Source organism: Macrotis lagotis, chromosome 1, assembly GCF_037893015.1.
Source record: "Macrotis lagotis isolate mMagLag1 chromosome 1, bilby.v1.9.chrom.fasta, whole genome shotgun sequence".
Classification (NCBI taxonomy): domain Eukaryota; kingdom Metazoa; phylum Chordata; class Mammalia; order Peramelemorphia; family Peramelidae; genus Macrotis; species Macrotis lagotis.
Genome location: NC_133658.1, coordinates 54,513,620 through 54,535,292, shown reverse-complemented (window position 1 = coordinate 54,535,292; position 21,673 = coordinate 54,513,620). Strand labels below are relative to the sequence as shown.

General features: G+C 45.8%; 1 protein-coding gene across 1 annotated transcript in view; it reads right to left on the bottom strand.

Annotated features, from left to right (window-relative positions):
* Positions 1-21,673, bottom strand: part of SLC7A5 (solute carrier family 7 member 5) — a 43,521-nt gene that overhangs the window by 9,610 nt on the left and 12,238 nt on the right. Inside the window, exons 2-5 of the mRNA XM_074201559.1 lie at positions 16,953-17,078; positions 4,906-5,011; positions 3,378-3,422; positions 172-295 (exon numbers count right to left, since the gene is read on the bottom strand). Coding sequence (XP_074057660.1) covers positions 172-295; positions 3,378-3,422; positions 4,906-5,011; positions 16,953-17,078 — 401 coding nt within the window. The remainder of the gene's footprint in view (positions 1-171; positions 296-3,377; positions 3,423-4,905; positions 5,012-16,952; positions 17,079-21,673) is intronic.

Sequence of the window (21,673 nt, the reverse complement as noted above, 5' to 3'; positions counted from 1 at the left end):
TCCAAATGACTGCCCTCCCGTGACTCCAATGACCAGACTGTTGCTAGGTCACTGCTCTCCAAAGATAATGCTTCTTAAGCAAAGCCCCTGCACCAGCTGTGCCAGTTGCTCCATCTTCCCGAGGACAGCCTGTCCATCAGAACCATCAGGGAAAAGACCCAAGTGACGCACCACAGCCACAGCTTCTGAACTCAGCATCTGCTCGGTGGACAAGGTGGTGAAGTAGGCCAGGTTTGTCAGGACGTACACTAGTGTGACCAGGGGAAGCGAAATGATGATAGCCAGAGGCAAATTTCTGAAATAAGAACAAGAGAGTCAGGTGAGGCTCAGGCAGGAGGAGCCCAGAGATCTCTCCTGACAAATCCTGGGTATGCTTCTAAACTCTTTCTGTTCAAGGGCTCCAGAGAGTCTTTGGCTGCCCCCATTCTCCATGGTGAGAAAATGGCAGAGGTGGAACTGATCCCGTGTGTATCAGAGAGAACTTGGAGACCCTGATATCCACCTGGTGGAAACCTAGACATGTGCACATGTGGACATTGTGCCCACCAACTCCCTGGTACCAATAAAGAAATTGAGCTTGCTGTCAGACCCCATGACAGGACCCAGCCAGGAAAAGCCAGCTGCACGGGCCAAGAGGTTCTTGTCAACAGGTGGATCAAAATTTGGGCCCAGAGGCTTCAAACTCCTGGGAAATCAGAAGCACACTACACTTCAATGGGATAGAGACAAATCCTCTGAAGCTCAGTATCCCCTAATGCAGATGGGGATGACGGGTACTATCTACATTCACTGGCTACACTAACTAAGCATAAAGACCTAGCCAGCTTTACGATATGATGTTAACGATGATGATCCTGAATAAGGACACATAAACCCTAAAGCTCCAAGAGATTTTAGTACATTGCCTCACCATTAAAATTTGGTCCAATTACAGAATCAAAGACACTGGACAAGAAACAAATCTAACTTTAGTGTCTCAAACCCCTAACCCTCTCTCCTGCTTAAGTCCTCTGACCTTCAGGCCTTGGTCTCCTCATCTCTGACACCAAATTAGTGGCAGAGGGGAGGAGACAGAGTCTCTAAGTGGGGTCCTACTTATCTTGAGAGTAATGGGTCTTACAAAGATGGGACCTGAGGTTCTGAAAGTGGAAGGGTCACCTTTGAAGCTGGATGCTCAGCTCCATGGGGTAAAGACTAGTTTCCCCACAAGCTGCCACTGAAGCTAACAGAGCTGACTGGAAAGGGGCTGCATGCTCCACAAAAGGGAAGGGTCAGGAGAAAGACAAGAAACCAGAAGTCTGATCATCTCTGGGCCTCAATTTCCTCATCTGTAAAATGAGGAAGATGATGATGGTCCTTCCCTTAGCATTCTCATGAGGCTCAAATGATACTTGTGAAGTGCTTGTAAACCCTAAAGTGCTACAGCAGCTTCTGAAGGGCAGGTACTGGGACGACTGGCCCTGTCTGGGCCCCAGAATGCACAAAGAACTCTGGACAGCCCGAGGGATGAGCCAACTGCTTGGGGGAGAACAGAACTGGTGGCCAAGCCACTGCCCTACTGACCCTCAGAATCCTGGGCAAGAGAGGACTTGGGCCATCCCAGGCCCAAAGGCTGGGGACAGAACACGAAGGCCCACCAAACCCTGCCTGGGAACCTGTAGATCTCATGGACTCTTAGACGGCTCCTGAGAGTGAGGCGAGTCTGCCCATCCCACGTCTTCAGCCTTGCCAGCTCCCCAGCTCCAGTCCTGCCAGGGTCCACCTACTCGCTTTCCCTTAATCCCAGCTATCAACTCCTGGGGCTTGCCCAAAGCAACCTGTTACCAGATGGAGGGAACCCCAAATCAACCCTGTCTCCTTGAGGAACTCCTTAGGGCTGACCTTCACCCTGGGCCTGAGATTGGTACTGGTCCACCCACTCCAGCAGCTACAGTGGCGCAGTCCGGCCATCCTCCTGGCTAAATTCAGCCCCTTGACGATGACACTTCCTCTGGCCCAGATCATTCTCTGCCTGGCTTTGTGCACTTTTCCATTTACCTCAACAAGTAGTGGCTCTTTGCAGGCAGGGGCCCCCATCCTGTCTAAACTCCTCTGACCATTCCCACAGCACAGAAATGGGTCAAAAACCTTGGCTGCAATTCCAACTTGCTGCACATGGATCAATCCTGGACCTAGTACCTGCTCCTTTATACTTTTTTTCTCTATGAAAGGAAATGGTGGGCCTCTAAGATCTCCAAGAATATACTGGAGTGTTTGGGGGTGGGAGATCAGGGAAGGTCGACTGGCTGATAATGGGGACCCTCTTGCAGGAAGCTCCCCAGTGACTGGCCCAGCTGGAAGGGCCCTCAGGAATCCCCCCCAGACCCACTCTGGATCACAGCCTTGCCTGACTGGGCAGTGACTTGTGCTAGGCCTCAGGCTTCCTTTGCACTCCTTAAAGGTGTCTCCAGTTGGTCCTGGAGAGTCGCCTGCTTCCCTTTTCTCCCAGTTTTTATTTTGCTTTCCTTTCTTCCAGAAGGGGTGGGGGGTAGGGGGCAGGGTGAGAGCTAGCCTTTTAGCAAACACACAAAAGTTTCTCTATTTCAAACATCTTCTAACAAGTGATTCTTCCTGCCACCCCTGTGAGAGCTCCACTCTCCCCTGCCTTCAGATCAATAGTGTCTCCACACGGCCTTGACTGCACCCCTTCAGTCAGTCTGGGGGCAAACCCCATCTGGCCCTCTGAGGACACCCTGCCAGAGACATCTGTGAGTCTTCCAACTGGTTTGTGGAGCCTGTCCTGGCTGTGGACACTTGTGTTCTTGAACACCAAATGTTAACAGGGTTGATGACTGGGCACTGTCTGCTCAGGAGTGATTGGAGGAATCACAAATCGAGGGCTATCTGGTCCAAGCTCTGATGGTGCCTGGAGTCAGGCAGACCCAAGTTCCAATCTGGTCACAGACATTTACTAACTAAGCTGGGTGACTGGGGCTAAGACCTTGAACCTCTGTCTGACTTACAGATGGCTCTCTAAGGTGGAAGGAGGAACCACACCCATTCCCCAGGGTGGTTTGAGGCTCAAACACTTGTCAGATGCTATGGCACACCAAGCTCGTTCTTGGCAGAGTGGGGACAAGAATCCAAAGATCTTTCTGCTAACCCCTGATCATAAGTCCCAACACCTCAACTTCCAAGAGGAGGGCACCTGATTTTATGAGAATAGAACTGAAGTGTTTCAAGCCTGGGTTTTTATTTAACTGGAGAAAGAAGCTACAAAAGTCCTATCACATACAACAGCCCCAATATGTGAACCTTGGACTAATTTTCAGAAAATCCCAGATTATTCTGCAAGTCATTAAAGTTATAATCATAATGTCTCCATTCATTAAACATACCTGTAAGGGTTTACCATCTCCTCTGTGACAAAATTCAAATAATTCCTGAAATGTAAAAGATAGGGTTTAAATATTTCTCACTGGGGCCTTCAGAAAACCAACAATGAAATCAAGAGATGGGAGAATGGGATAGAAGTAACTGCCAAAGAAGATGCCCCTCCCACTACCTCTGCAGTTCAAGTTTGTTAAGAAAATGGGCTCAAGGGCAGAAAATAAACACACTAGATATGATTCCCTTTTAGGTTAAGTCCCATTCTCTTCAAAATTAGGCAACAGTCATCTAGATCAGGGAAGTCTCTTCTCGGATAGGGTGCCAAGCTCTTTTCCACCAAATAGAAACCTAAGTGCTCCAAGAAGTCCTAGGGCCATAGTGAATGGTGGTAGTGGGTGTCTGCTCAGATGCAAGCCCAAGGTGGCGACAGGAAGTTGAACAAGGGCAAAAATGGAGGGAAAGCACTAGAAACCTTCCCTACACCTTTATACCCAACCAAAGTGGCTGATGTTTGCCCCTGACCTGGCCAGCTTCCTCGGGAGCAGTCACCCAGCAGATGCTCCGCAGGGGATCTCCCAGGCCTGGTAACAGTCCAGTCAGCTACAAGATGACAAATCTTTTTCTATTGAACTGAATTCTCCATTATCTAGCCTGCTAGAGAGAGAGAGGCAGTGAGGTGGCAAATGCATAGCATGTGGGTCACCTCAGACACGTATTATATCTGTGTGACCATGGGCAAGCCACTTCACCCTATTTGCCTCAGTTTCTTCATCTGTAAAATGAGTTGGAGATTGTATATGTACTGTCTATATCAGATCACTCACTGCCATGGGAAAGAGGAAGGGAAGGGAAGAGGGTAGAAAGACATGGAACTTAAAAATCTAGCCAAAGGGCAAATGTAGAAAACTATCATTACATGTAATGAGAAAAAAATTAAATAGAAGTTTAGTCTTAATAAGGGAGGAATTACCTGTAAAAAAAAGAGCATCAGGTACCAATCCTATTATAGTGATAATTCAATGACTGTGAAAGAAGTTAATGGAAAGTGAAATCTGAAAGGTGATGTGGTTGGCCTGGATAATCCATGCCTGACTCCAAAGCCACCAATGACCTCTTCCATCTGGAAGGTATGTCCCCAGAAGAGCTCCTGGCTCCCACCCCTTAAGTGACCCTGGTTCTGCTGCCTTTCAGACACTTAGGTTTCTATTTGATGGGAAATAGCTTCGCACCCTATCTGAGAAGGGACTTCCCTGACCTGGTGGACTATGAACAACCCCAAGGTAGCTTTGCCTCAGTGTTCATTCTTCCCTCCTGTAGACTCTTAAAAACATGCATGTACCCACTGCTCAACCTGATTCAGATAACTAGGGGAAGAGGGGCAGCCCAGTCGGGTGTACTAGCACAGCACTTGTTTCTATGGGACATGATCACAGAGTAGTCACTTCAAGGAATGGCCGAATGGTCAGAGGACAGTCTGACTGTAAACTGAGCTCCACCTTTCTATATGAAACACATGAAGATGCTGCAGACTCTTACCAGCCACCGTAGGCAAAGAGGCCGCTGTATAACGCCAACACTATATTCCCAACATCTAAGTTGGTGCCTTCAAATGAGAACTGGGGACTCAAATTGGAGACCTCACCTGCAAAATAAAACAGTGAAGGAAAGGGAACAAATTCATTAAGACATCCTCAGAAATCATAGTACCAAACTCAAGTTGGTTTGTTCATTTTAGTCAGGAGCAGTAAAGGTTAGAGTCAGGTGGGAATAGGTAGTCCAGCTAACTCTTTTATAAATATACATTTTATTGCTAGCTACCCCATCCACTCTCTTTCAGTGTCATCTTTATTCCCAATGGGAAGGTCAGATGGATCCCACAGATCAAAGATGCACATAAAGAGAGCAGTGGAAAAAAAAATTGACCTTAAGAGTTCAAATCTAGCCTTAGACACTTTCTAGTCATGTGACCCCTGGACAAGTCACAACTTCTTTCTGCCTCAATTTCCTCATCTGTAAAATGGATATAATAATAGTATTGGCCACCCCAGAGGGTTGTGAAGATAAATGATAAAGTATTTGTAATAAAGTATTCTCTAAATACTATTTCAGAGAAAAGTTATCAAACAGTATCCACTGAACTGATATTCCCCTGTGAGAAAGTGTATGGCCTGGAGGACATAAGCCACTTTCTGTCCACTGATGACCTCACATGCTGAGAAATCATGGAAAAGAGCCAGATGGAACCTGAGAATGATAATAATAATAATATTGTTTGTCCTTCATTTTCGAAGAAGACCACAACATCAGGGAGGTGGATGCAATGTCAAGCACATGAATTGGATTGGCGGGGAGGGGCTGTGCTATGTCATCAGCCTCACTTTCTCCTCCAGAGCCATCTGGGTCCAGTGGTCAGTTATGAACCAGGATGATAGGAGATGGTCCTGGATAAGAGGAAATCAGGGTTAAGTGATTTGCCCAAGGTCACACAGCTAGAGTATCTGAGGCTGGAGTCAAACTTCTGTCCTCTTGACTTCAAGGACTCCATACACTGTGCCATCTACCTGCCCCTTACCTGAGAGAATATGGCTTTGGGGTAAGCCACATGGAGGTCTGTGCTTTCAGCCCTCTAGGTGTTCCCTCAAAAACAGAGAGGGCACTGGTTCTGTGGCCGATTGCAGCTCACAGCTCTACATCTAGGAACCCGGGATCTTATTGACATGACTCCTCCCCTTCTGCTGAGATGGGGGTCTGGGGGAAGAACCCTGCATGTTCAAACTGGTGCTATCCTTTATTTCCAGTCTGGGGAGGCGAGACTTTTTTGTAGGTTTTTTTTTTGTAAGGCAAACGGGGTTAAGTGGCTTGGCCAAGGCCACACAGCTAGGTAATTATTAAGTGTCTGTTTGAGTTAGAGAGGGAAGTGAAGAGATGGATTGAAGAACAAAGGTCAAGTGGAATTCCTGAGTCCACAATGATGTTCAGCAGGAGGCAAGAGGAATTGGTGATGAAAAAGAAGTTCTGATTTCCTAGAAGGACACGATCAGTGCTTCAGGTTCATGAAACTGAATGGACTAAGCATGTGCCACACACCAGCCTTGCCCAGGGAGTTTATGGTCAAAACCAGACCTGAGCACCAACACGAGAGCAGGTAGCTCCTAAGACAGGGATTTGTCATCCAACACAGATGAAGACAAGCTCATGGATGGGACTAATGAGTTGTATGAATTTTATGATGAATAAAACTTGAGTTCAATAACTTAATGTAATACGTTTTTTTTTTCAAATTTTGGGCCCCAAAATTAAGGTGTATCTTGTACATGGGGAAATATGGTAAGTGACTTGCTCTGGGTCACACAGCTAGTAAGTGTTGGGGCTGGATTTGAACTCAGGTCCTCCTGATCTCACTCCTTTCCCAAGTAAAAGGACACCTTCACCTCTCATTCCTTCTTATAACAAAAGCAAACTACTCACAGGCCAGGATATTCAACAACAGATATTTTTCCTTTATTCTATCAACAAAAGAAACACTAGAGAGAAGAGGAGTGTCCCTGACCACACTGCCCCAGCCAGAACCCAAGCCCGGGAGTCTGGGGATGACCCTGCTCTTGAAGTGTTGTGGGGGCTGGACACAATTCGATTTTTCTCCACGGGGTGTTGGAGGAAGAAGAGGGGCTCAACTGGCAGAGTGGACGCTGCCTTCAGTATCAGGGGGAGCAAAAGACAAGAGGACAAGAATGTGTTTCGATGAAAGCCAAAGGTCCTAGGAGGACAGAGGGCTGGGCAGAGTGATTCATCCTGACTACTTCCAGCTGTCCTGGGCTGACTCTCAGGGCAATGCAAGCTGCTGCACAGACTGTTCTGGATCAGGACATCAGCCTCAGGGAATAGGGAGAAGCCCCTGGGGGAGACCTGGCTCCTTGGACAGCTTGGGCACACTAGCCCAGGGCTGAGTGAGTATGGTGGTCAGCCTGGACCCAAAGGTGAAAACGGGTCACTTTCCTCTGTGATCCTAAACTAAGAGCTACCTACCATCACCTCATCGTCTGCAACAGAAAAACTACTAGATCTGGAGTCAATAGCCCCAGCTTTGAATTTTATTCACAAGCCATGCAACCCCAGGTAAGACCGTGACCCAGGGTGTTGAAAATTCCTGGGGCATGCTAGCAGTTCTAGGGCCAGAAAGGGCCTCCTCAAAAGGGCATCTAGTCTAAGCTTAAAGTCCCCTCATGGAGGAGGGCAGTCACGAAGAAGAGTCGTGGATTCTGGTTCTGCCAAGAATAATAACCTAAGTTATCCTAAGAGAACACCTCCCACTCCCTTCTCTGCCAAAGGGAAAGATTCTGGGCATCAGACTTTTCCCCAGAGATTGGTGAACTTTCCTAAACAGATTCTTCTCCCTCTCATTTTTATTCTCTTATAAGGGCGAGGGTTGGGAGAGACAGGAAAAGGATGCATTGGAAAAGAGAGGTGATGCGAAAACAAAGACGTGGGTAATCTTTTTTCTTAATTGGAACTATCCTAGGCTAAGTCTGGACTGGATGACCACCTATTTGAGTTGCCAGTGTGGCTCTGTCCATGGTCACAGATGACCCTAGGTGGCCACAGAAGTGCGGGATTATGGGGACAGCTTTAAAATGAAAAGGGCTACAGAATGGTTTTATTTACAGTAAACTATTTTCCTCTCTCCTAACATAAAGCCTGAGCAGGCATCCAAGAAAAGCACAGGATTTCCTACAGGTAAATGCACACACAAACGCTGCAGGCTCCAAAGGAGTAGGAAGGGAAGGGACTCCTCAAGTGCCGGGGTATTATCCACTGCTCCAGTTTGTTTATTTTTCTTAGAGGCTTAGAAGTTATTTGGTCTCTAGTCTTTTGATCTATAGCCTAAAATTCAGACCAAAGGTAAGGGAAGAGATTGAGGAAGAGCAGACACCCCCATTATCATTCTACTGGATGAGACAGTGATCTCCTTTGAAGAGGAGGAAGACCAGGCTCCGTTAAGGTTTGGCTGCCAGCCCCCAGGGATCAACCACTGAGAAGGCAGAGCCTGTCAAACCACAGAGTCACAGGGCAATCAGCAGAACTGGGGGGAGAGGAGAGGAGGAAGGCAAGCTCTGCTGCCCTCGAATCTTCCATCCGCATCATTTGAACTCCCTCCCCGCCAAGGAAAGGTTACAGACAGTATGCCTCCCATGTGGCTCCTGTAGTAGCTGGCAGCCTGGACCCATCACCATCAGCTCAACAAGGCTGTTCTTCCCTTTGGGTTGCTTCTCCCGCCCCTACTTTGCTATGAGGTCCTCTTCCCTCTGGAAAGGCGTCACATTGTCTTCTGATCAATGGCGAGGAAGCCATATCAAGACAATGTCCTCAACAGGGCTGGGAGTGGCGAGTGGGGTTCCCTCAGGAGAGGAGCCAGGGTGCTTCACCTACAGCCCTGCCCTTCCCTTCCCAACCAGAGACTCAGAGAGGACGGCTCCTTCGCTGCAGCTTCAATGTCTCAGCCCAGAAAGGCCAGGCAGTGGAGAGCCTTCAGCTTCTGGGCTCTTTTATACTTATGGAAGAGTAACCTCTGATTTAAGAGATTTAAGAGGACAGGATATAGCACATGACCCTGGAGGAGACCCTTCCCCACCCTGCACAATGGGGAAGGGCAGGAGAGGATGACCTTTTCCGTCTCCATCTTCATGGGCACTAACTCAAATGTAACAAAAATGCCTTCCTCTTCAATTCCCCCCCACACTCTGTGTTGATGAAATTTAAAGAATGAACTAACATTTTACTATCAAGTATTCAGGTTATTTATCAGAAAGAGAACTGGATTTCTGGTGTTGAGAGCTTGGTTCAGAAGCCACTCAAGAGGCAGTCAGGACCCCCTCTTTCCAGTGGTCATGGTTCATAATGACAAAGATTCCATCTTCCTCCAGGAGCTGGAATGGTTTCCTTAATTACTAACAGGCTTTGAGATCCTGCAATGCAAGCTACTGTTCAGCATGAAGGCTGGGTAGACCCCAATACCAGACTCCTCCCCCTCCCCCGGCCCCCCAGAACTCTGGTTCTTTTGGCCACAGCAGACAGAACGTGGCTATCTGGGTGCCAGCTGCTGACAACAGAGGCTAGCTGTACGGGTTAATCCCCTGAAGGCTCCATGCCAAGGTCTCATGCCCAGTAGGGGCTGGCCCCTTCCCTAATTCCTGGGGTAGTTGGAGGAGGGGCTGGCACCACGGTGTGGACTAGAACAAAGCTTCCCACTTGGACTGCAAAGGGGGTTTTGCTGTATTTCTGACAAATACTGAAGTGCCAGTAAATGCTACTAAGTGAGGCCCTTTGATCAGGACCAGCCCTGTCCAAAAAGCTGACAGGGGCCTTGATGAGCAGGAGTTGGCGAGCTAGAAATTGATCCCCCCCAAATCCTAAGGAAGGAATTCAAACATAAGGAACCCTTTCATAAATTGAATGACTATTCTCAAATTTGGGCAGTGTGGATAAAAGCAAGTTAGCAAAAAAGCTGGCGGATCTCAGGTAGATAAGGCCTTACATAAGGGTTATTGAACCTTGGAGAGAGAGAGGGAGGGAAGGGAGGAGCAAGCTTGGGTCATCACAATTAAACTCAAATACTATTATTGATGACTCCATGTGAAGCCAGCCTCTAATCAGCAGAGAGGTGCTTCTCTATATCTACAAAGAGTTCAAATTGAAATTCTGCAATTCCAAGGAGTGAAACAAGGCATGGTGAGAGCCTCCCCCTGCCTGTTTCCAGTTTTAATCATAGACTGAGAGCTCTTAGGACTCCTAAGACAGGCTCTGCCCTTGAGAGATTTAGAATAATAAGCAGTATTTAGAGAGCTTTAAGGTTTACCAAATACTTGACAAATATCTCATTTTATTTTCACAACAACCTTGGGAGATAGGTGTTATCTCATTTTACAATTGAGAAAACTGAGGCAAACAGGTTAAGGGACTTGCCCTAGGGTGGCAGAGCTAGGAAATACCCAAGGGAATCTGAGCTCCTGGCCCCATGCTCTGCCCTCTGCACCAGCTACCTGACCAAAAGCCTAGTTTTCTTCTTATCCTGCTTCTTTCATTCCCAAGGATTTTTTTTTTGCATGGTACCTAGTCCACTGTTTATACAAAAATATTTTGTCCACAAAAACAGTGGACATCTGTCCCTGAGGCCGCTCCTCCCTGGCCCTGCAGTCTGTGGTGGGCTCCCTCCAGGCACAGGGGCTTAGAAAGGCAAGGAGCAAGCTAGGCAGTTTCCCTTCAGCAAGATGATCTAAAAATAAACAAAGATTAAAAGGGAGCTTCTTTGCAGTCAGATTTGCCTCTCCTAAGTAGCCAGAGTTACTTCTATCTAATTTACTAATTAAAAACTCTTGACAGGCTTGTTTGCTGCTCAGCTCACATCTACCTAATAATGAATCATCTTTGGTCTTTTCCTCAATGTTTAAGTGCCACTAATGATTAAACAGGGGTCACCCCAAAGGAGCCCAATGCCAGATCTACAAAGGCAGCAATGACTTAGGGACCATGCTTTTCCTTATTTGTAATCATTTTTCTCAGGGTGAGTCTCTGAACAATGAAATCTGATAGACTGAGGGAAAATTACCAAAGACCCCCAACCCCATTCTGGAGCTGCTTTAAGAACTTTCCCAATCCATCTTGGGACACCCTAATAAAATATCTGGTGAAAACTTTTCTTCTTCTGACTCCCTTGGAGCAGGCTTTTGAGACCCAACCCCAACAGTTTCCACCAGGAGGATTCTCAAGAATTCTCCTCCCTTCTTCCATCTTTCAGGGGCTGTGGGTGAGAAAACCAGTGGAGGAATGAAACTGATACAAAAGGCTGTTTCTGATCCCCTGGGATCTAGTGGCCCCTTTCCTTTTACCTCTGAGGAAAACTGAGGGGCATCTTTTAAGGCTCAGGCTTCCCTAGAGAAATAGGATTTCCCAATTCTGATGGCAACCCTCAGGCCCCACATCCTCAGGAATACTGCTTAAGTCCGTGACCATCCAGGATGGTCCTGTCTGAAGTAGATGGATCTCTTGAAGAGCTAAGACTAAGAGAAGTGGGGCTGAGAAGACAAAAGACCATCTGTGTGTCTGAGGCTGAGAGCAAGACCAGACAATGACTCCACTTGTTCCTGCCTCTACTTGCTGGTGGCTTTGTTTAACCTTCATTACAAGTCCCAGACTTCTCCAGGACCAGAACATCATGCTTTCCTGCATCCTGTCTCCATCCTCTCCTAGCTTTCCCACTAGCAGCCCCCAGACTGCTGCCTCATTACTCCAGTTTCTCGCGGGGCATCTGATAGCCACAGGGCCCTTGTAGGCCAGAAAATGGGTGAGGCAACAGCCCAACTTTCCATCTCTTTGATCTAACCTAGGGATTCCACACAAGCAAAGCATGTGATTTTCTGAAAATGCTGTATCAGATGCTGTATTAATGCAAAATATGGCAGATCAAAAAGGAACCAGTTAATACATGTGCAGCCCCCAACCCTAAAGCTCAACCACAAGCCTTCCATTGGGGGGGGGGGGCATGTGACATACAGTTTACAGTCCAGGTTTATTTTCAGACCCTCCTCTACCTCTTGCTATGGATTCTATGGTATGTATAATTCAGTACAATAGCTATCTTAACTCAGGGTAAGCAGATGTCTTGAACTGAAAATCCTCCCGGCTCAAGCTTGCCACTGGCCTGGTCTGACCCTGCTGTGATTCACCTCCAAGATGGCACATACTGCTCCCAGAGCCAGACACCATGGGAAGATGCCAGGGCCTGGTAGTTTTAATTATAAACTTTCCTTGGCAGTTGGAAGTCACAATCTCCACCCCCCCAACCCCAATTTAAACAAGTCCTGTGGTTTTCACTGCCACCCCATCCTAAGTCCCTGCAGAGAACCCTTCAGCAGCACTGCCACAGGAGAAACTGGCATGAACTACTTCCTTTGACAATGAAATCCTTCTTAAGACTCAGATCCTATGCCCTAAGAAGCTTTCCTAGTCAGACATGAAGCTTTCTGTTTCTCCCCACCAGGATGGGGATGGAATTCTCTTAACTCCATTGGCTTCATAGTCCCCTGCTACACTAGAGACTGGAATACCAGGTTCTCTTGAATGTGACCCTTCATCACATACTGTCCCCTCTAATTAGTTACTCCCTCCCAGATGATACCAGCTCCTCCAGGCTAGGGACTTTCTAAAGAGAATGCTTGTTAGAAGAGCTTGCCTTCCGAAAACTCACTATCCCTAAGATGTGTCAGTTAAGAGGAGACAATAGGAGAGGAGCAGAGGGCAATTCTACAGAAAGCCTTGGCCTTGAGTCTGTAGGAGAACTTGGGCTAGTTCCTTTTGTGGAACCTCAGGAAGCTGACTGGATTCAATAATCCCAAGATAACAAATACTGAGAAGCTGCCATTGTTTCTGAAGGAACTCAGTAGTTCTGTTTTGAGGTTGAAGCCTGCCCACCTTCCTAGCCTAGAGTTGTTGCTAGAAAGAAGGGGTCCTTGGTTTCTAGTTCCAGTGCCGCTTGTAACTACCCATGCTATACTTAAAAATTATTTCTGTTCCACTGGAAATATTTGGGAAGAACCATCTAGTTTCTCAGAAGGTCAGGGAAGAAGGCCTGTAAAGTAACACCAAATAGTCCAGAAATATTCCTGTTTCCCTGATCCTGATAAATTATATGATGTTAGGTTACTTCATCTCTGGACTGCAGCTCTAAACCCCCAAATTCTATAAGACAGTTATGGTACTACAAATCTTTATTTCCCACTCTCTAGACTATACATCTCCAAGGTCTTTCTACTCTAAATTCCAAGAATTTTTATAATCAGTTGAGGATAGATATTATGGATAAAGATCTTCTTTTATGGTAAAACCTCAAAATTTTCCTTAAAAAAAAGAGGCATAATTGAGATGAAAATATTTTCTGCCAGATAAACAAGCCTCCTAAAGCATGTACATCACCACACAGTTTTGTCATGTAATTATTATATTGCAGCTGTAAAAATGATCAGAAATGTTCACTGAGACCATTTATTTAGAAAAAAGTCTCCTGAAGAACTAACCAAAGTATTTTTTATGCCAGTAGCTGTGTGACTTTTAAGTAATCTTATACCAAATGTGCCTTCATTCTTTCATTATTTTGTTATAGAAATGTAATACCCTGTTCCAACTAGAAGACAATGTATTTTGAAATACAATTTGAAAAGAAAGTTAAAGAATTTCCAATAAAATCTCATATCTGCTTTTTTATGAAAAAAAAAAAAAAAAAAAAGAAAAGACCAAGAGATCACTGGTTTAAAGCTGGAAGGAAACTTAGTGATGAACTGAAACACAGCAATCCCTCTTCTCAGTGATGGAAGATGCACATTTGCACAATTCTCAAATATCTGGGTATGAGTCTAGAAATTCATTCCCAAGGATGGAAAGAGCTGACATCGAGCTTTTAATAGTATGGACTAAACAGAAGATTTGATTCATTAATAACAAATTTCTACTGCGTTTGGGTCTCAAAGAAAGCAGGCTTGAAAAGGAAGCCTTCTCAACAATGAAGTCAATGGAAATCTTAGTTCTGTTTATGGTTCATGTAAATACAAACTTGGGCAGCTGGGGCACTAACTCAGAAAGAGAGGGCAGAAACAAGAAATGAGAAGACCAATACCAAGAAAAGCTATTTAACTTCACTCACCCACGAAACAAAATGTCATGGGAACTAAGCAGCCCTCCCACCTCCCTTGGAGTTCGAGGCTGGCCAAATTATTGGAGAAGTATGTTCAACTTGGCACATGGTTTCCTACAACAATGGTTCTTAGTTGATGGTCAGGTTCAGTAAGCCCAGGGCCATGATTGCTCCTCTTGTGATAGGCCCCTTTGTCCTAAAAATCGAACCAGGACTGAACAACACACAAACACAAAAAAAAACTACAACCAACCAGGTCCTGAGCCTCCCCAGCATGGGAACTCTCACCCACATGCTTAGAGGGCAAAAAAGAGCTCCTGGACAAGCGTCCCCCCCCCCCTTGTCCGCTAGCTCAGCAGTCCTGGATATCAGTTACAGAAAGGCTGGCAAAGGGCCCAGCTGGGACACTGTCCCAGGGCTGAAGGAGGAGGGCATCCATGGGGCACTCTTGACTGCAAAGACTCAAGGGTAAACTAGGAAAAAAAAAATCGGCCAAGACCCAGAGCTGATGAACAGGAGGAGGCTCTATGATGTTCACAGAAAAAGGTTTAAAAAGGAGGCCCAGAGCAGTCATTTCCCATTAACTTAAGATGGGAGTGAAAACGGTGCCATAGCATCTGGCATTAGTTTCTTCAGTTATTCCAAGGGAAGTCAGAATGGCTGGTGTTGTATTCCTATGGAGAAGGAACTTGAAGAGAACAACTTTCATGTTGAAGCTGAGGATCTCAGGTCCTGGCTGAGTTCATGGATCCTTCTGCTATCCACATATTATAAGTATAAAGAAAGATGATCCCTTGGAATAAAATCCAACCAAGGAGTGAGATTCTCCAGAATTTCCTATTTCCCCATACTGAACTCTCTGTTCTAGGCAAACTAGTCTATTCTTCATATATTCTTTCACAGAAGAAAGGAAAGGTCTCTGGGGTGGGAAAGAGAGTAGCTGCTTTTGGTTGTTATTCCTTTTTTTTGTAACTATGTAAAACAATTTCACAAACAGGTTAGTTGATTTTTTTTTAAAACAAACCAGGCTGAACAGTCAGTCCATTACTTATCTGGAAGGACTGGAATCCCACACAGAGAGGAATGTCTGTCCCTAGGCTAAGTTTCCAAACTATCTGGTTCATTGGAACTTGTACCCACCTCCACATGGGCACTGGGAGACCTGTTGTGTTTCCCACTACACAACCACTAAGGGATTAATTCAGATGCATTCAATTTATGCTTGTCTAAATATGCCATAAGGAAGAAAGGTGACCTGAAGGTCAGTATCCCCCAGGAAAACTCTGGCTCAGTCTGGCCTGAGGACTGTGCTTGGGGGAAGCAGGGAGCTCTCCAGAGTCCAGGGATAGGTTCTTTTCAATTTGGACTTAAAGGAAGAAGGCCAAGGGGAATGGGAAGGTTCAGACTCAGAGTGGATAATACTATAGGTCAAATTCTTCTACATGCAAGGTATAGTTAACAAATCACATCTGATCAAAATACAAGGGGAAAGGGGTACAGAACTTTCAAAAACTAGGACAAGAAGGTATTTCAGAAATCTTTGAGGGAGGAATTCTACAGAAACAGCAATTTTTCTAAAAGGTTGGCAAGAATTAAGATGGGGGAGGAAAGGAGAATGGCAGTCTTTGACAAAACTATATTATGCATTCAAATTGAATAAAATTCTTTTCCATTGAAATTTCCACCTGGTGTTGATCTGATCACAACAGATGATAAGGAGGCAATGCAAATTGACCATCACATGACTCTTCAAGCCCACATTTTCACAAGTGTAACCAGTTGGGTTAGACCAATGGACTTTTCTTGTGCATTGTATCTATAATGATGTCATGAGTACAAATCACTACCACTAGCTATGACTTCCTACAAATCTCCCAACTTCTCTCTGGAAAAGAAGAGGTTGGTTGGACTCTGAGTGATTTTTGGGGGAAGCAACTGGGGCGAAATGGGGTCACATGGCTAGTTAAGTGTTGGAGGCTGAACTCCAGTCCTCCAGGATCGGAGCTCTAGCCCCTACAGTCCCTTTCTCAGGATCCCATGTTATGCGGAAATATCCACCTTCCTCACACAACATATTTGGACAAAAATGGTTTGTCAACCTTAAAGCTTAAATAGTATCAAGTTAAAATTAAAGGAAAGCTATTGTAACCTCTATCATACATCTCCAAGAAGTTCTCTGCGACCAGCCCAGGGATTCTGCTCTCTTATAAGATCCCCCTGCCCACATAGGCTGCTTAGAGAGTTGTCTGGCCTGTCTTTTTGCAAGGCAAATGGGGTTAAGTGGCTTGCCCAAGGCCACACAGCTAGGCATCTGAGACCGGATTTGAACCCAGGTATTCCTGACTCCGCTGCCGGTGCTTTATCCACTGCGCCACCTAGCCGCCCCATGGCCTGTCTTCAATCAAATCACAGTAACCTGCTACCCAGGCTCCCACTCTCATTTCCCAGCATGGCCATTCATGCACTGGGTCACTATCTCCAACAAGCCCTCCTCCTCTTATTCTATGAAGAAGCTGAAGGCACCCATATGGAGGCCCAACCCCACCATCAACTCTTATCAGACTTATCTGTGTATGTGCTATGTTGTTCCTCTTTAGAAGCTAGCACAAATCAGGTCATCTAACCCCCATTCCACCCCCATCGGAAGCAAAGCAAAGCTCAGGACATGGTCTCTTTATATTTGTTTGAATTTGAATGGAATGGATCCCTACCTAGACTTCACAAGAAGCCAGAGGAAGGGTGGCACTGCAGACATCTACTCATGAAAGGTGATCTTCATTTTTTAAATAGGGGCTGTAAATATTTCCTGTCCTATGAGATGGCTCTCAGGGAGGGGCATATATGAATTGTGGTGATTGAAGAATCAGAAAAGATCAATAAGTAAAAGTGGGGCTTCACTTACCTTTCCCAATTTGAATGAAGCCAAGGAGAATGATTAAAGCCAAAGCCAGTAGTTTTGCTGCAGCAAATGCATCCTGGACCCGTGTGGCGGCCTTCACACTGTAACAATTCACTGCTGTGAGAAACACTGGGGAGAAGAGAGAAACAAAAAAGGTTAGTTTCTATTTCATTAAGAACAGGCTGCCCCCCCCCCGCTACTGGCACCCAGCACAAGCACACCCCCCAATCTGGCCTCACCCCAGGTTCTCTACCGTGCACCCACCAGCCTGATGTGGCCATGCCAAAAAGCCAGCTGCCCTCCCAGGCCCCAAGTGTGGCCAAGGCTAAAGGGCTAATGAAGTAAAGCTCAGTCCAGGTACTGGAGTTGGAGGGAAGAGAGCAGATCATAGTGCACAGGAGGAGTGGGGCGCGGGGGGAGAGACCTCAAGACAAGGACAGCAGAGAGAAGGCCAAACTGTTCAACCTCAAAGATGATTTGGACAGAAGACATGGTCACTTGAGAGCTGAAATCCAAGATAAATGGAGAGATAGAAAGGGAACATAGCATGCTGTCCCAGCCCTGAGGAATCCTACAGGTACTGAAAGGCCCTGCCTGTGACCTCGGGAAGATCAGAGATAGCCCTATAGGATTGGGAAGGGAGAAACAACCCAACTGTCAGAAAGGGGAAAGAAGGGCACCTGACAGTGCCATCAGGAGCTTGGTTCTACTGTGTGGTCAAATTCTAGAACTATTAAGAAAAAGAGTTAGCTAACATTGAGTGAAGGAAGGAATTATCTCAAACTAACCTCACTCTCCATTTCTGGGATAATTATTCAGCTAAATATATACAGAGCAAACAGTTATCAAATCTGAAGCTGGGGGTGGGGGGGAGGGAGAGAGAGAGAGAGAGAGAGAGCGAGAGAGAGAGAGACAGACAGACAGACAGACAGACAGACAGACAGAGAATGCAAGAGAAAGGGAGACAGAGAATATTATGATTCTGGATAACAGAACCTTATTTCAAAAGGGCCCCAAAGAAAAAGTGAAATTTAGTATGAAATTCACTACAGAGAAATGTAAATTTAATATATTCTAAGAATATGATATAGCAGGCAAAAAGTTTATCCTTTTTCTTTTGTTTATATATATATATGTTCTATGTGATGACTCTAATAGAGGATGTAAAAGAGGGATAAAGGTAGAAGTTTAGGTGAAATAAAGATTTTAAAAATTATTTTTAAATTGACTTGACTCTGTCATCTCCTCAAATCATCTAATGTCTCCCTTTACCCTCACTAGCTATATTTTTTTACTTAAGGGTAAACTCAGGCTTCCATCCACATCATTATACTAAATTTCACCCACTCTACATTCCGTTAACTGGAACATTCCATCTTCCCCCTCCAGAAACTGCAGAGAGTACTCAATCCCCCCACCCACCCACTCACAGCTCCCCACAGCACAGCTCTCTGCCTCAAAAATCCTATTGTCTGGGTCTCGGCTCAGGTGCCCCAAGTTCTGTGCTGGCCCCACATCATCTTTACCCCACCTCTGCTCTATAGTAGTGCTCTGTTCCATTCAGAAGTCTTTATGGATCCCCAAAAAGAAAGTTCCTTCTGCATTCCCCTGAACATAGAACTACCATGTCCCACAAAGAATGAACACAGTTCATGGTGATTTTGAAATCAATGCTTGTTAAAAATGACTCAGTCACCAGGCAGTAAGTAATGGAGTCTCTTTTGGACAGTCTGAGCAACACAAGAGACCCTTCTTCTCTCAGATGCACTTTTGGGAAGTTACTGCTTCAAATTCAATGCTCTTCCCACAATATGGGATGGAGGGTGTTCCCTTCAAACCAGAAGGTATTCCAGTTCTACAAACATGATAGAACGTTTGAACACCTTCCTGTCACAGTGTGGATCTGTGGCTTGTCAAGGATAGTCCACACCTCTGGGTCAGAACCTGATCTGCAGAACAGGAGGACTCTACCCTTCCTGGGCTCCCTCTGCTCATTCAGAGTCTATCACCTGTAACCAAAGCACATTCCAGGAAATGAAGTTTTTTCACTTGGGTGGAAACTGCTGGGCTGTGCTAGTAGCCAGCAACAGAGAAGAAACATGAGAAGGAAGGAAAGGATGGAGAGGAGAAACCCTCCCTACAGTGTTTTGCTGGGCCTTTCTTCTGAGATCCTCATTTCCCCCTCAGCCAGGGGGGCAAGGATGACTTCAGCGACACTGCCAGACGCGAAGGTTCTGAGGAAATGGAACCCTTTTTTTCTATCTGAGGGCGTGTGCTGGGTGGGTTCCCCTAGAAACCGTCTCAAAATTTCCCCGGCTGAGCGGTCTGCTCAGGAAAAGCTCTCTTTGTGACTCAGTCGGCAATACAGCAGGAATATTGCATCATGCATTCATTCATTCATCCTGCCTCTCCACTACTCTGGCGCCCTAAAAACAAGTCCCAGAATGCAGTGCACCAGGGCCACAGATCCAGTGAAGGGCTGCTCTCTAAGGATACGTCATCCCCCAAGCCCAGACTTCTAGATAAAAAAAGTGGCTATCAATTCTGACAGCTGGAGCCTGAGATAAATGCTGTAACTTATTTTATTAAATAAAAAACTCCTCATCCACATCCTGTTTCATGAAGATAGATAGAAAGTGCCTCAGTTTTATCTGTCAAGGCCCACACCATCACTTCAGCCAGAGTCAAAAGATTTATCATACCCAGGCAGGAGCAGAGGCTTTTGCTCAATCATCCTTCACAAGGGTCTGTCTACCTGATTTCTAGGAGTTATCCTTGAAAGGCCCCTGCTGGGATGGACATTCAACCTTCTACTCATAAAAAACAAAAACCATCTGATCCCTAGTTCTGTACCCCAAGGAAGCAGCCACCCTGACCTTAAAGGAACTGGCAATCATGGTGGTCTGGAACCATGGGAGGGGGTATGTACCCTACGTCACCCCCACTCAAGCTGTCTCACCAATCCAATGAGAAGTCTCCTGAGAATAATCTCTCCAAACAGTCACAACTCTTTGTTTTCCCTAATCAACAGAACATTTCTGAACTAGATTATCCAAAATATCAATCATAAATCTCCTGCTTTTCTGAGCATCCAGAAATAACTGAAGCACTGGTCCTGGGTCTTCCTTGGCCCAATGAATTCTTGTCCCTGCCCCAAAGAATGCAAAAAAATCTTAGTTGGAACCATTTCCTTTTTACTGTATGAATGGGTTTCTCTTGTATTTCACTAGTGACCCCTGGTAAAAATTGCTTCTCAATGTTCTATGCTGAGGTTTATTTCCCAGCTAATGCAATGATATTGTGCTGCTGCAAATGAATAAATGATAAAAAAAAACCATGTAATTGTTCCCTGTAAGCCAATCTGGACAGTCCCTGACCTCAAGGAGCTTACATTTTAAGGAGGAAACAATGTCCTGGGAGGGGGCTGTTTTGGTTTGAAAAGGCAGGGGGAGACTGGAGTGAGTCACTGAGATGACCAGGGGTGGAAGGTTGGACACATTTTTTGCAAGCAAATGACCAGAATGAAGCCCAAAGCAGAGCTGGGGCAAGCCAGACCTCTCCACAGGAGCTTATGCCAACTCACCAAGGAGAGCTACAAGTCTGGGACAATCAGGAGACCAGAGATGAGCTCCCATGAGCTCCTCATCCTTGGGTGTGTTGGGGTGGGATTTCAGACTTAAGACCTGTAAAGGACTTACTCCTCCTCCTCCTCAGGTACCAGTGATCCAGGGCCTCGGTGACCTCCCTGAAAAGCAGAGCTCTGGCCAGCTTAAACTGTCTGGCTTAGTCCTGCCCAAGGCTGTGATTTCAGAAGGGAGAGATTCCCCCAAAGGAAGGTTTTCCACTAATTTGCCAGGGTGAAAGTCTAGGCTGGGTCACCCAACATAATGATCTCCTGGGGCTTAGATGGGGTCTTGTGATACCTCCTCTATTCTGTTACCTCCCTTAGCTGAGTGCCATGTTCTGTCTCCCCAGTGAGGGTGCACCTTGCCATACTTTTAGCAGTCTTCACTAACACAAATGTAAATATAGTATATATGGCAGGAGGGGAGACCCCACTGAGAATCAAACTAGAAGGACTTTCTTTATCCCTTCCCTTTACTTTACAATAAATATACAGTTGCAGTAGATAACAAAACTAATTGAGAAAATTCAGTCACTGACTTGGCTTTTCAAGGTCAACATGGCCAAAGAGAGCCTGGCCCCTGTACCACTGCTCCAGCACCAGCTCCGCCAATCACCCCACAGCAGAGAGCAGAGTCATCCTTTCACATTTCCAATTCCTGGAGCCACAGCTCACTTTCACTAAAGAGGAATGATCAGAGTTTGACTAATATACAAGATAATGCAGATGAAACTCTGATTTTTTTTGGTAAGACAGTGGGGTTAAGTGACTTGTCCAAGGTCACACAGCTAGGTAATTACTGTGTCTGAGGCTAGATTGGAACTCAGATCCTCCTGACTCCAGGGTCAGTGCTCTGAACACTGCGTCACCTAGTTGCTGCTGAACGTCTGATTTTAAAAACTGCAATTGGTTATTGAGAGTTGAGGAATTTGATCCATTCAAAGATGCATATGCTGGGTGTTCCAAACTTGTTATAGGACCAGAGTATGACATAGATGATTTTTTAAAAAAGATGCATTCTAGCTCTAAATCTTCTAACCCTCGTGTTATCATCATCTCAGGTACCACTTCTGATCAAGTTGAGACCCAAACCAGGGGA